This window comes from Pavona decussata, unplaced genomic scaffold, assembly GCF_977016875.1.
Source record: "Pavona decussata unplaced genomic scaffold, jaPavDecu1.1 SCAFFOLD_238, whole genome shotgun sequence".
NCBI classification, from domain to species: Eukaryota; Metazoa; Cnidaria; class Anthozoa; order Scleractinia; family Agariciidae; genus Pavona; species Pavona decussata.
The window spans coordinates 1,839,292-1,853,369 of NW_028145643.1; the positions used below are offsets into that span (position 1 = coordinate 1,839,292).

Here is a 14,078-nt window from a genome sequence, read left to right on the forward strand (position 1 = left end):
CACTTAGCCTCGCTTTCATAATGAGGATCACAGCAACTCTGAAATGACCTATTGAGAAGTGCTGAACTCACCGGTGAAGTTGCAGGTTGTTGTGAGTCGCTTTAGCTCGTTTTCTAACCTTTCCTGTTGCAGTCCCAAGACTTTTGATTTCCGCTGTACCATATTTTCCACCTCAGCCATCATCCCCTTCTCTCGATCTTGCAAAGCTTTTAAAATACACGGGAAACACTTTTGAATCTCCGACTTCGCCACTTCCGCTCGAGCCTCCAGACGGCATGTCACTTCTTCCACGTCTTTGGTGGATTGCGTGACAACAGGGACTTTCCTCTTGAGTTTGTCGGCGAGTTGCGTGATGGTCTGTGTTTGCTTGTCTATTGTATCAGTAAGCTGAGTGTATTTGTGACGTTCCGTTGAGTGCGATGTCATTGTGCATTCTCTGCAGATGGCCTGTTCGCAGCTTTCACAGTAATACCTGCAGAGGTTATCAGAAATGAATTTCAATGCAAAGGCCTGTGTGAGGTTTTATGATCAGAGCTAATAGATGGACTTCACTCGGTCAGAACTGGAAGAGGACCTACGCATGCGTCAAAACAGCGGCCGCTAACGGGGGTTAACGATCGCACAAGTGCCGGGGGAGTACTCCGTATATAGGTATGGTGTTAGAACCGTTTTGGTCTGAAAAAGGGTACAGATTTTTAAGATTTTGATCTGAAAGTCTGAAAGTCTGGTATGGATTTCACAGAAATGGGTATGGGGAGCCCAGGTCCCAGTTCTTTAAAAGGTGGATAACGTGATGTACTCCAACTAATACACTGGATAGCGGCTTATCTGTAGGATAAAGTTATGCACTCTCTGAACAACTGGAGCGACCTCTGAAAATGGGAACCGAAAACTTTCATATTTTGGTCTGAAATAAGGTCAAGGTTTGAAGAACCGAGCCGCACACCCCCACCAAAAATTCCGTGAACGTCGGACACGAATGTACCCGGCAGCAGTAACAAATGAGAGGCGGCTATATTCACAGGCCACTTAAAGGTGGATTTTACAGGTAGGTTTGAGGGTTAAAAGTTTATTACTAGATTGCTGTTCTTGTGACACTTTTTATGAATAAAAGTTTCGTTATTACGGAAGTGTGTAATTTTCCTTGTTTCTGAAAATATAGAGCCTAGTAGGAGGAAGGAGTGAAGGAAATGATAGTCATTGTTAACTTAACGTGATTAGTGCACTTAGCTATGAGATTAGTACAGATGGGTAAACTCAAAAGAAACACCCCAGCTAGTTTTTAAGTACGCCACGGAATAATAAGCTAGAGGAAATATAATGTAATATATTCAAAAGTTAATCGTCTTCAAACATAACCCTTGTCCACGGAAGTTTGGTACCTTAGCTTTTCGTGACTGTGTTCCATGCATAAGATTGGTCGATGGAGTAAATCTTCTGGGCGTGGACTGGATTTAAGCTCGTCGATAGATACAACCTGAGGAAAATAGACATCAACACATCCGATTAGCAATAATTTAAGTTCAGGAGTTGCGAGCCTAAAGAGCATTGTAAATCAACCCAGAACCCAGGAGCTATGCCATAAGTACGTAAAGCATTCCCAATATTTCAGTGCTTAAATGAATTACCAAATCAAATAACTGTCCTTGGCTGCACATGGAAATGCTCGGGTAATAGTTTTTGCGCATGCGTGAAGGGTCCTTAGTACTTGTACGACAGTGTGTGAAGTGTTTTGTCACTTACTGATTGGTAGCTTAAGGACAGACGTTTGTAAGCCACGGACGGCAACCAAAAGTCGAATTTTTTTCCTTTTTGGAGCGTTTTAACGCCATCACGTTTGTAACGTCAAGCCACAGACGTCCAACAAGAGCTTCGCCCGTCCTTTGTGAGGAGCAAAAACGCGCCAAAAAAAGGAAAAATTCGACTTCTGCTTGCCGTCCGTGGCTCACGAACGTCTGTGCTTAAGCTACCTATTACCAAATCAAACACTTACTCTATGAGTCTTGGTCAGCCTCAGTCTCATGTGCGCGTTCCTGCAGTCATGACAGAGGAAGTCCATACACTCGATGCACCGCGCAGCTGCAGGAAGTTTGTCCTCACAACTACTGCACATGATTGGATTCTTGTCATGCGCGCGCACCGCTGCAACATCCATCATGGTGGTGACCACGAAATTTGGCGGGAAAGCGCCGACACCGCGCTCCTGGCGGAAGGAACAGTATCGGGAAAATTAAAATCGCACCCTAGGGGGAGAGGCTCTTCTTACTCGGGTGAGTACAGCGAGGTCCTTCTCTCAAAATTTTCCCCAGACAGTCGGCTCTGATGGGGTATTTTTAAGCTCTGAGAAGGATTCCTGCCAATCTCGTTACCAGGGTCTCTCCTCTTTATGCCCCTAAGACCCTGGGATGCTGTGACGAGTTCTTTCCTCTATTTTTAGTGGATTCTTGTCGTTTGCCAAGTTTAAGAACTCTACAGATTCCAAACACCGGCTATTGTCAGGTTTCCCGGGTTCGAAATCATAATAAGAATAGATGTTAATGACAAAGGCAAAATATAACGATTTGTATGGGATTTAATCGTGAGTTCGATAAAAACTGTAACTTGTTAAAATGCTGTTTTGGGGTCATGAAACAGTCAGAAAACAACACAGAGACATCATTCCATGAGGTATATAACTTTAATGCCTATTTTTAAACATTTTTTCGATTTTATCGAACTCACGATAAAATCCATACAAATCCTTAGATTTTGCCTTTGAGGAAACATGTTGAGTGCCTGGGTTTCCAGTGGTGTACCCGCTACTGTTTTCGCCGATCCCCGATATCTGGTGTGTGTGTGATGTCGGCGATTAAATTCACCGTCATTCGCTTAGTGTGCCCACTCCCGCCATTTTATACACCAGCCAGTCGCCAACTAATTCAACCAATCAGATTGGGAGATGTTATCACATGACTTTTCACAATGGCGGAAAGCAATTAACTAATCGCCAAGACGGCCGGTAAAAAATCGCCTAGTGTGCCCGTACAAAGCGGCGACGCAATTCGCTTGCGATTTTCGTTTAAGGTCAAATTCGCCGCGCGTGGCCGGTGTATAAAATCTCCTGGTGTGTAGCTGGCTGAAGTTATTTTACGATTTAATTAATGTAATTGGCCAGTTTTTTAACAACAATGGGGGATTTCCGCCCTTCAGTTGAAATCACAGTCTTCAAATAAAAGAATAAAAGAAATTGAAGAGGCAATTAGTTTTTTTCAAGAACGCGGAAAGCGATAATTAATGTTTAAGACCACATATTGTAGTCACCACAAAAGATCAGATTGGAGAACACAATTTTGCCGGATCGAAAATCACGGTACAAAAAAATTGTCTTTAAATCAGAAGAAAAGGTCACTTCAATGCTACGTTTTCAAATTTTCCCAATTGTGATCTTATGTAGGGTACTGAAGTAAATGCATGATCCTTGAAAGATATGATTGCTAGCTTTCGAGAACCATTCCGTAAATTTAGTGAAGTTTATGTTCTAAAACACGGGCTTTCTGTACGTCTACTGACCAATTTACTTAAAATAGCCAGATCACTGCTCCATGTCCGAGGGATTTCACTCCTCCCGATATTCACTTATGCGGTACACTTCACTGTTTTGTGCTGTGGTTTTCATTACTAAAATTTTGAAGTTTTTGTCTCCATTCAAATGCCAAAGTCGTTGAGAAGTAAGTTTGTTTGGTGTACCTTTGTATTCATTATTACACCAAATGAAATTCGGTTGGTTTTTTTGTTAATTGCGCACTTACATGGGAAGAAAAATTTAATTTTAAAACAGACAAACTATTCGCTAAAACGTACTGTTAGAATGACATCTGTCCTGCAAGCCGGGCAGCTGAGCGAACTTGACCTCGGTACAACCAGATTTTCCAAGCATCTCTTGCAAAACGTGTGTAGACAAGGTAAAAGGCGAGGATTATTAAACATCTCATGGCATAAAGGACAAAATAAATTCACTGAACTTCCTGTCGAGAACACTGGATTATCCATCATCATTGGATTCATGTCCATATCGTCTCGAACAGATGCCATCTTGTGCTCCTGAAAACAAAAACAACAGCTGATATTTTTGTCGAGTTTCTCGCTCTTATGCTGTGACCTAATAAATGTTAAAACAAAGTACCAAATAAAATACCTTTCCGGCGGCTTAAGGAACGAATTACGTGAAAAATTTAAACGGAATTAAACGGAGAAAAGCTGTATATTATAAAGGATTATCGTTGTTCAAATGTGCGAAATTCAGGCGTTGTTATATGTACGGCTTGCAATTGCTTCATCCAGCATTATTTTTGCGGCATCATGAAAATTACAATCGAAAAGTAACAATTCTCACCGAGTTGTTTTCGGTTTTGGAGTTTGCTTCGTTGTCATGGTTGGTGGACATTTTGTGATTCAGAGCTCCCTCCAGCTGTCAAGCAAGTTATCGAGTGAGTTGTGCTCAGCGGCGATCAGATGATGTTCAAATTTCCAGCGATTATTCATCGATTTCCTCAGCATGGCACACTACGAAAATTAGGAAGTTTTCCTTCCATGGCATATCGCTGTTGTTCAATGAAGATTATGACTTAGTGGTTAAGGAAATCCTACTTTGAACAAAAAGTAAAAAATTCTATGAATCGGCGGCAAAGGCTAAACTAAAGATTGATGCTTAAAGGATGGTAGACGAAAGACAAAACATCGTTCAGTCGGGCTTGTCAAGACTCAAAACACAACAGCCATGAAATCATCGCAAGATGTCATTTCTTTTCAATATTTTATGCTGTGGTATGGCTGGACCAATCAGAGTACTCAAAATGATCAAGTTATCAAGTCTGTGCTGATTGCATAAGACATTTACACCGAAAAAGAAAAGAAATGAGCCGCAAAAGAATGAAATTACTGTCTCTTTTCATATTTGTATTCATCTCGCACTCAAGACGTTAATAATTGTGGCAAGGTTTTTAGCTGCAATTATTTTGCTTATAAGTGAGGTATTCAAAGAAATGAGACAATCCCGTCGCTTTTTCAAACAAAGAAAAGCGGAGAAAGCCACACAAACTTCAAAGCAAAAAACAACACTTCCGTGTCAAAGAGAAAATTCTAATTCATCTATATTGCATAAAAAGGGAAATTGACCCAGTTTGTCTAGTGTTCTGACAAGATGTCGAATAACGGGAAATTACTCATATATTTTGACAAATTACACAAGTACCCGCGCGCTTCATCACAAAAATAAACTTAATCATCTAGGGCACCTTTTTCCTTTCGCCGACTCACGTACAGTTAGTAGACAAAATAAAAATTAAAATGGTTAGCCTGTGGTCTGATGAAGATGACCCAATAGTCAGGCTCTTACAAATCCGTTTCCAGATGTGTCCTTTTCCGACCTAACGCCTTTTTAACACAGGAAACCCATTGGTCTGGTTGGTCTGGTCTTTGGACATCGAGTTGACTAATAAAAAGTGGGTATTTAGCTGTATTTCAAGGCTGTGGGGTGGGGGAGAGGGGGGCAACAGTGATTTGGTACCATTCCAAAGCCCTCAAACTAAAGTAACGTTCCAGTTTTGTTACAAATTATCAGTGTACCAAAATTGCGTGTGTCCATGAGTGTCTCTGGCCACAGGTTGATTGAGGCTTACTCTTTTACGTTATAGCGCATATAGATATATATGTATCTGCTTGGACTTTGTAGCGCATTTTCGTTTCCAAAATGCGCTAGAATAGATCATGAGTTGTTCCTTTCAAGAATTTAGTTGATTTCTAAATGTTGTAGAATTATTTTGTAACTAAGTGAAGGTTTTGCTGCACTGTTTTCGCCAAAAAGGTTAAATTAAATCAGTCCAGTCTATTTCAGGGGCACATGAGTCAGTAGTACATAGTCTGCGTGTGGCGTACCAGAGTCCTCCCGTCCAACTATTTCTCATTGTCTGCGTTTGAAATAGTGAGACAAGAAATGAATGCCGAGGGCCACACAACGGGAAAACAAACCAAACTGATTGTAAAACTAGCGAGTACAACAACAGGATTAAATGCTCAATAGTTCAGCTGGCCTACGTTTAAGGACAGGGTATATTGATCAATTGAGTCTCCTTTGCTGCCCATTACAAACACACCAAGAGATTAAACAATTGTCCTATCTTATTCAATTACGGCCTCCAATCGATAAACAACTAATTTCTCCTTACAAACTGGTGATAACAACACAAAAAATTTTCGAGGTATCGTCTTGATAACACCAATGTCTTCTGATCAACACCTATCATACCTTCACAAGTCCAAAAATTTATATACGCGGTTATCCGAAGGATCGATAGACAGTGCGAGCGAAAGTTGAAATGGGACGGAAAATTGGCGAACGCTGTCCTGATTAGGAACCCACTGTGTCTCTGAGGATACGTCAAGCAGAATTGAAAAATATATGTGAATAATAAACGGATTCTCAAACCTACTAGCTTTATTCGCGGCATGCAGACGTGAGGGCCGAGGCCTATTGTTGTTGCTTTTTTTGTTATCCCGAGGTGGGAGAGGAAGGGGAGCGTATTCAGCTTAATTTGTTTCGGAGGGCGGGCGCGAAGACCTTTTCTTGACGTGTTTGAAATTAGCGACATGCGTTTTGTATCTTTGCAAAAGGAGACATATTTTGCTTGAATTGTTTCTCCCGGGTCTAATTGTAACTCGAGAGTCACAAAATGGGGCCCTTTCTCGTAGGCTAATTTGCTGAGGTAAGAAATTTTCTAGTTGAAGTTTTAGATAGAAAGATTCTGACGGGAATTTTTTAGGGGTTTTATGCGGAAAATGGAGTTTTGGGGGTTACGTTTTGGGCTGCTGTACTTTTTAACGTACAGTTTTACCAAAACAAGACTTTTTGTGGGTCTAAAAACTTGGCCTCATTCACATCTCCCGGTCTCTGATGTATCTGAGTACCCCCCCTCCCCCTCCACGCTTAGTATTCACTTACGAGGTTATTATTTTCTGGTCCCCTCCCCCGCTAGGCTTAGTATTCACTTACGAGGTTGTTATAAACTTCTAATTATATTTTTAGATGGAGGAAATAAGTCGCAGCTTGACGTTAACATGAATAAATTGATATTACTTAAACGAAAATATATGAAAGGAACGAACGGCAACTTCATTTGAAAGTAACATAAAACAACATCCTTTCATTGTAGCGCAAATATTTGTTTTTCATAAACTGTATCTGATTGATTGATTAAGAAATGTAAAAATCATATATTTTTTGGTATCCAAATCATCGCAGAGCAAATTTTGTGTTAATTGAGTAAGGCACATTTCAACTTCATTTACCAAATCAGAATAAGATTTTTATCAATTCCTATACGTTATGGATATAAAAATCTTGGTATTCTTTGTATTTCCTAACAAATCGTTCGTTTGACTCAGTTTTAAAAACGGTTTTTGCAAAAGATTTTCATGAAGATCTATTAATCAAATATTTTACACCCACGAATTCGGTGATCTTTGCCAATGATATAAGCCGACCCAAGCGAATGTTCTAACTATAACTTAGAAATTATCGACAAAAAAATTGAAGGTCTCTTCGTCGGCTGTTAAACACCGCTTCGTACTGATTCAGCATTATAGATGTTGTTATAACACTTTGAGTCCACAAACCTCGAAAGTGACCGACTGAATCTGCTTCTGGTATGAGAACAATCCGTCGCTTGTTCGCCAGCATACTATCTCCTCTTCAAAATAAGTCATAGTTGTTCTCGCTGTCGTCAATGAAATTAAACTCATGGAGTGAACTTGGTAAGAACATTTCGCCGGGAAAAACCTACGGCGAAATATCTGCCACCACTGTTCAGTACAATCTCGGTAAAATTCACCAAATTGAACCGACTTGTCAGAATTCTTGAGGGATCGATTCTAACGTCTCTCATTTGCGTTTGTTTGTTTGGAACTGTATAAACCAAATGAAAATACGCGATGGCAAATGAATTTAATAAACAAGGAAGGGGCTGAAAAAGTTTCCGATTAATTCTGATGTTGATATGAATTCATTATCTTTTGTCTGTTTAGATTCTTATCTATTTTTATCAAACAACCCATAAGAACGAACGTGTCTTGATTACGCGAAATATATGCATGAATTTCCCATCAAACCGCTTGCATATCTATCTTCGTTAAATACCGAGCTTTTAGAATTGAGAACTTATTCAATCGATTAAAGAACGAGTTTATATGTACGACTAAACGAATGAGACAGCTGAGGTTTCTTTCGTTGTTTATAGTTGCAACTGAAACCGTTTGAAAATATTTTCCTTATTCATAAGTTCACACAAAAGAACCAACCATATAAAATAGAAGCTGTATCATAAAATAAGATTGGGAAAATAAACATTACCACATAGCGCATAGGTTTGTATTGCCTCACACTTCCTATCTATAACTTAAATAACTTTCGTTTTTAAAGCAAATTTCCTTACGCTCATCGTTCAATGAAAATCTTCATAACGAGACCACCCCTCCCTTCTCCTCAAGGGTATGTTCTCTTTTAGTTCAGCTCTCCTTTGCGCATGTTCGACGGTGAGAGGAAAGAAACCGGAAGAAACCGGCGTCGAGGAAGACTAACGCGCATGCTCTGAGCGTGCCTCGGGTAACGTGTTCATCAAATCTAAGGCAAAGAAAAGACTTTTCTAAGGTTCGGTCTATACTAGTTTTTAAAATCAATCCAATACGGGTACGATATTTGGCATTTTCTTCGAAATCGATACCGACATTGTGACGTCATCATCCAAGGTCATTCTGTGATGTCATCAGGTATACTCGAAAAAGACTCTGATCTTCATGGTCCACCTGTCAAATATTTACATCATCGCCAAGGTAGACGTTAGAAAGCTGTGATACTTCCTCATCCTCGTTCCCAGAGCCTACGATCTTCTGGTCAGCGGTTGGATCGTAGGCCCTGGTAACAGCCGTTACCGGATGTCGTGAATTTCACGACATCCGGTAGCGCACGCTCAGTGTGATAAATTACCATTGCGCTTGCTCAGTATTATTATTGCTCAGTACTGCTCAGTATCAGGAAGTAAAGACAAATGCGCAGAAGCGTAGCATTTTTCACCTTATAGCGCATCAGGTTTTCGAAAGCCAATGAAAAAAAAAAATTTTTGGATGGACCCAGAGCCACTCGTTCAACAATTTAAAAAAAAAACGTTGGGGCTCTGGGGACGAGAATGATACTTCCTATGGGCACATTGCAAACGAGCATACACAAACGAAAAAATATTGGGTTTCGGCAAAACAAGCTTCAAGTGAGCGATCACGTGACCAGTATAGAAGAGATTGATCGATAATATCGAGTATTTGGTGTCGATATGTACCCACGCTTAGAGATTTCCGTTCAAGTGCCAGATAAATTAAATTCTACCGAAAAAATCTTGCTAGGATTATTTAACAAATTTGCCTGAATCACACACCGAATGCTTCAAAAGTGTAGCGTGGTCGACGATAGTTTACCGTCTCTAATGGATCCCTTATAAAAGGATTAACTGGGTCCAGTGATTTTCGTTGCCCACTCGCAAAACATCAATCTAACACTTTCAATGATCAAGCTGACGCCAGTTCATAAACCGAAAATAAGAAGTTACGTAGAAAAGAAAGTCAAAATCATATTCGTTACTGAGAAATTGCGTCGCAATGAGGTAAATAAGTCAAGAAAATCGTAAATAACTTACAAATTCCGCCAGCTTACGCGTTGTTGTAATTCTCCACATGGTTGGATCGTCTCTTGGATCTTCAGTATTTCTTGGGAGTGGGTTTGCTATCTGAGGACCCTGTCAAGCAAAAAATAATCAACTTAATCTCTGTCTTGTTTTTGGTACATAGGATCCCGTGTCGTCGAAATCGCAGTAGACATATTTTGTGATAAAATGGAGCGACATCGCCGCAAGATTCCAAGGTGGCCGCGGTCACAAGATACTTCAGATTAAAATCAAATAGATAAGGGTTTTTATTGAATAATTTATAAGAAGGCCTCCTTCAAAAACATTACCGCTTTAAAGTGACAGCCAAATAAGTCACTGTTTGCCGAGAGTGTCATTGAGTCTTACAACATAGAATACTATAAATAGTGAATTGATGTGTAATCAGACTGGCGTCTCATTTTGTGGAAAAGTTAATGTTGTATTTTGGGACTTGAAATAGTTATCATCTATCGAATTGATTATGAGTCAGTAAACGTAGCTATTTCATTTCTCAAATAAAAACATCCTCTTTCTCAAAGGACTGTTTAGCGTTTTTTTTAACGCTTTTCAACATTTTACAATGGCATAAGAACCACAATGTTGACTAAACATGGATTCCCCTTAATCAAAGCAAAATTCTACAACCAATTTTAGAAACTTATTCCATTATTGCTCTAACCTAAACATGGTTAATGGTGTTAACATCAAAACAGAAAACAAATAAGCTCAAAAGAAATTATATTCTTTAAAAATTCGTTCTAAACCTTATTTTACCATACAAAAAAGTGTGAAACCAGGAATTTCAGCAAATCCTTAGCGTATTTTAATCCAAGCGTTTTACATTTTAATGGAATAAATAAATGAAATACTACTGTAATTTTTTTAGCAACACATGGAGAAAAAAAATCTTTTTTTTTTTTACAATAATAAACTATTTCACTATCATTTGTTTTCTTTTACTGGTTATGAAATACGATTTTTCGTAAGAAAAACCAAAGTAAAATATTTCTTAAAATCTTATTGAACTTCAGAGTAATTTCTAATAAAATTGAGATTACCACACTTATTCAAATTTGGACGAAACCAACACAAAGCAAAGTTTCAATAGTAATTTCAACCAATCACGACAAGCTTCTGCTTTTCGAGGCTGAAATATATATTGAACAGATAAGAGACGAAAGTCTCTAAAATCTGATAAAATGGAATGTCATATTTAACAACTGTGAAAAATCTCAGCGAGTTAACTGTAACGAGACTAAATTTGTCGCGCGATCGTATTTACACTGAACTAAGATTTTTTCCAATTTGAATTCTTGCAATTCACTGACCATTACGGGATACAAAAATAGAAATTTTTAGGTTTTTATGAGACAATCTATCGGTCGTCATCCACCATTTTACATGAAATTTTTATTTGTTTTTCAATTACGTTAAAGAAGACTAAGCGAAAAAAGTTTTGACTAAATAAGGAGATTAAAGTTTCATAACTATCAAGCCAAGCTGTTAGACTGGTCAATCTCTCCTAGCCTTATCTTTGGAAAATTCATTTACAAAATACAGCAGAAATCAGTATGTACTAGAGAGTGTACTGAAAAATCATTTTTGACATCAATCCAGTTTAGGCGCAGAGCCAGAATCAAGGAATAAGAAGACATTTTTCTTTCTAACTCTTTCACTTCCAAGAGAACTGCAAAGACGCGGGAAAATTTCTTCGAAAAAATTTAATGAACACCGAGCTCAGTTATTTGACTGGACAAATTAGAACCACTTTACACAGCATAATAAACAGCACCACAGGAAAGTATTGCTCAGTAGCTTTCATTTGAATGGTCACACTTTAGGATATCATCCACCGACTTAAAAGTTAGAATCACCTTGTACAGCATAATAAACAGCACCACAGGAAAGTATTGCTCAGTAGCTTTCATTTAAATGGTCACACTTTAGGATATCATCCACCGACTTAAAAATTAGAACCACCTTGTACAGCATAATAAACAGCACCACATAATAAACATAATAAACAGCACCACAAGAAAGTACTGCTCAGTAGCTTTCATTTGAACGGTCGCACTTTAGGATTTCATCCATCTACTCAAAAGTTGAACCACCCTTACAGCTTAACAAACTGACCATAGGAAAAAAAACGTACCGCTCAATGGTTCATAAAAATACAAACTGAAAATCCCGGACCTATATCCTTTAGCTTATATTAAAATGGGTTTGGCATTACAACAAAAGCACCTTGAAGCATAAACCAGCTTAGTAACCCTTACGGCTTACGTAACCTCGTTTGCAAGCGGTCAAGTAGGTTTAGAAACGAGGTTGAATGCCGAACACCTGTGTGTTTTTTTTAATGAAGCCTCACTGATGCAGAGAATAAATAAGGCAAACTAATGTTGGCATATTTTGATGCGACTTCATTGTTCCAGCTATAATCTATTTGAGAGCAGTATTGTTCGCCGCAGCGAGCGAACACATAGAAGCGCTCCCTGGTCCAAACCGACAAATGAATCTTAATTAATAAACACGACGCTTCTGAAACTGGTGAACGCTCCAACACTTTTTAATGGATCTTTCCCCATTCTGTTTTAAGAAAACCAACAGGATTTAAGCCATTATTTCGGTTTATTTTAAGAAAACATTGAAAGAAGTCGTGCCATCCACAAATACAGCAATTAGTCGACAAGCAGGTGATTTATGAGCATGTTTCGAAGGAAATCAAATGAAGCATTACTCAGGAAAACACTGAACGAAAAAGAAAGAAAAAACATTAATGAAATGCCGTTAAGAGCGAATAGTAAAATCTTGAACGTTGTATTTAGCATATCAGTTTTGTGGCTTATTGCCATCTCTCTCGATGTCAGCCTCAATTTAAATTTTTTTGCGCGACAAAAGGCGAAAAGCAACTTGCAAAAGACTCACAGGTTTCGTTTAAGTGAAGTTAAAGCACATCAGTTTAAGCAAATATAAAACTGCTATAAACAATTCGGTTCAAAATATCTCTTCCTTTAGGTCGACATTTATCTAATTGTTCCAACATTCGTGTTCTTGTCGAAGGCGAAAACATTTTCTCAAATGAAAATGTCTAACGCAGTCGGGAGGTAACAGAAAGCCGGTATGCCTTGTGAACTAAAATCGTAATTGATCGCCGTAGTAATGACTGTAGGAATAATAAGAATGTTTCAATTTACTCTTTCGAAACTTTGATTAATTTCATTCCTTCGTGTTTTGTGAAAAGGAAAAAATAAAAAGCGAATGTTTTTAATGTTTGACAAAGATTCCAGCAATGTACGTTTTGTTTACAGAGTAGAATATACCCATACCTAATATTTTGAAATTTGATTTCACTGCTGGAGAAACGGGTTAAATGAATGGTTTCCGAATACGATGTGAAGTAAAAAATGTTTTTTTTTTCGACCCTTAAACCTTGAATGAAAACAAAATTAGAATCAGCTTCGGTTTGTGCGGTGTACTTTAAACGAATGCATACTCGTATAACTGTGTACACAACTAGATATGGTAAAAATCAAAATTAAAAATATACCTCGTAATTAAACGCAGACCATTTCTGTGATCCGTCCTCAAGACTGTAAGCTCCTGGTTTAAATTCCCTTGCTCTATCGACGTTTTTAGTTTCCTTCACTCATTGCAAAACAGGATCAAGTAATATTTCGTCTTTGATCCGCGAACCAACACCAAACGTCTGCTTAGGCCGAGTTGGCTCCGGTTATCAAAATTTGAATAACAAAAACCTCATTTGAATACAACACTAAAGAAGGATTTCACCGATAGGCAATTGCTGAATGAGCGAACTAAATTATGAAATAGATTTTAAGCACACAAAACAAAACACAGGTGATGATTACGCCGAGCATTATATTTCTCTCATTTTATTTTCCCCAAGGCGTTGATAACTACATGGGCGCTACGTCTAACTGACTTTGCTTTGAATTCTGTTTTTGAATGAAAAAAGGATGTTATAAACATGACTGCCTTAGCTTGCGAAGTAATTTGTTTTATTTTTCCGGCAAGCGGTTTACTGACAAAAAAATGTAAAACACCTGCAGAAAAATCAACTTTTAAAGACGACAAGGAACTGGGGACGAAAGTAATCCATAAAATCGTGCCCATTGGTCAATAAGAATCACGTGATGTAAATAACCTAGGATATCCCCGGATCTGAAGATTTGAATTTTTCTTTGGCACGTTTAGTTTTTTCTTCAGTTTTACAGTCAACCCAGGTCACGCGTGAACGGTATTTTCGAAATTTGAACGGAGTTTTGAAATTTACATGTCAGTTTTGAACATCGCCAACGAGATTTCGGAGTTCCCGCATAAATTTCCCTAGCT

General features: G+C 38.5%; 1 protein-coding gene across 4 annotated transcripts in view; it reads right to left on the reverse strand.

Moving 5' to 3' along the window:
* Positions 1 to 14,078, reverse strand: part of LOC146457716 (E3 ubiquitin-protein ligase TRIM45-like) — a 29,259-nt gene that overhangs the window by 10,071 nt on the left and 5,110 nt on the right. For 2 of the 4 annotated variants that reach the window (XM_085091673.1, XM_085091672.1), the window contains exons 4-8: positions 9,717 to 9,815; positions 3,841 to 4,080; positions 1,994 to 2,203; positions 1,383 to 1,477; positions 72 to 472 (exon numbers count right to left, since the gene is read on the reverse strand). In XM_085091673.1, coding sequence (XP_084947799.1) covers positions 72 to 472; positions 1,383 to 1,477; positions 1,994 to 2,203; positions 3,841 to 4,080; positions 9,717 to 9,815 — 1,045 coding nt within the window. Of the gene's footprint in view, positions 1 to 71; positions 473 to 1,382; positions 1,478 to 1,993; positions 2,204 to 3,840; positions 4,081 to 4,372; positions 4,731 to 7,650; positions 7,961 to 9,716; positions 9,816 to 14,078 lie in introns of those variants that run through there. The other 2 variants (XM_085091674.1, XM_085091675.1) reach the window with 2 other exon arrangements.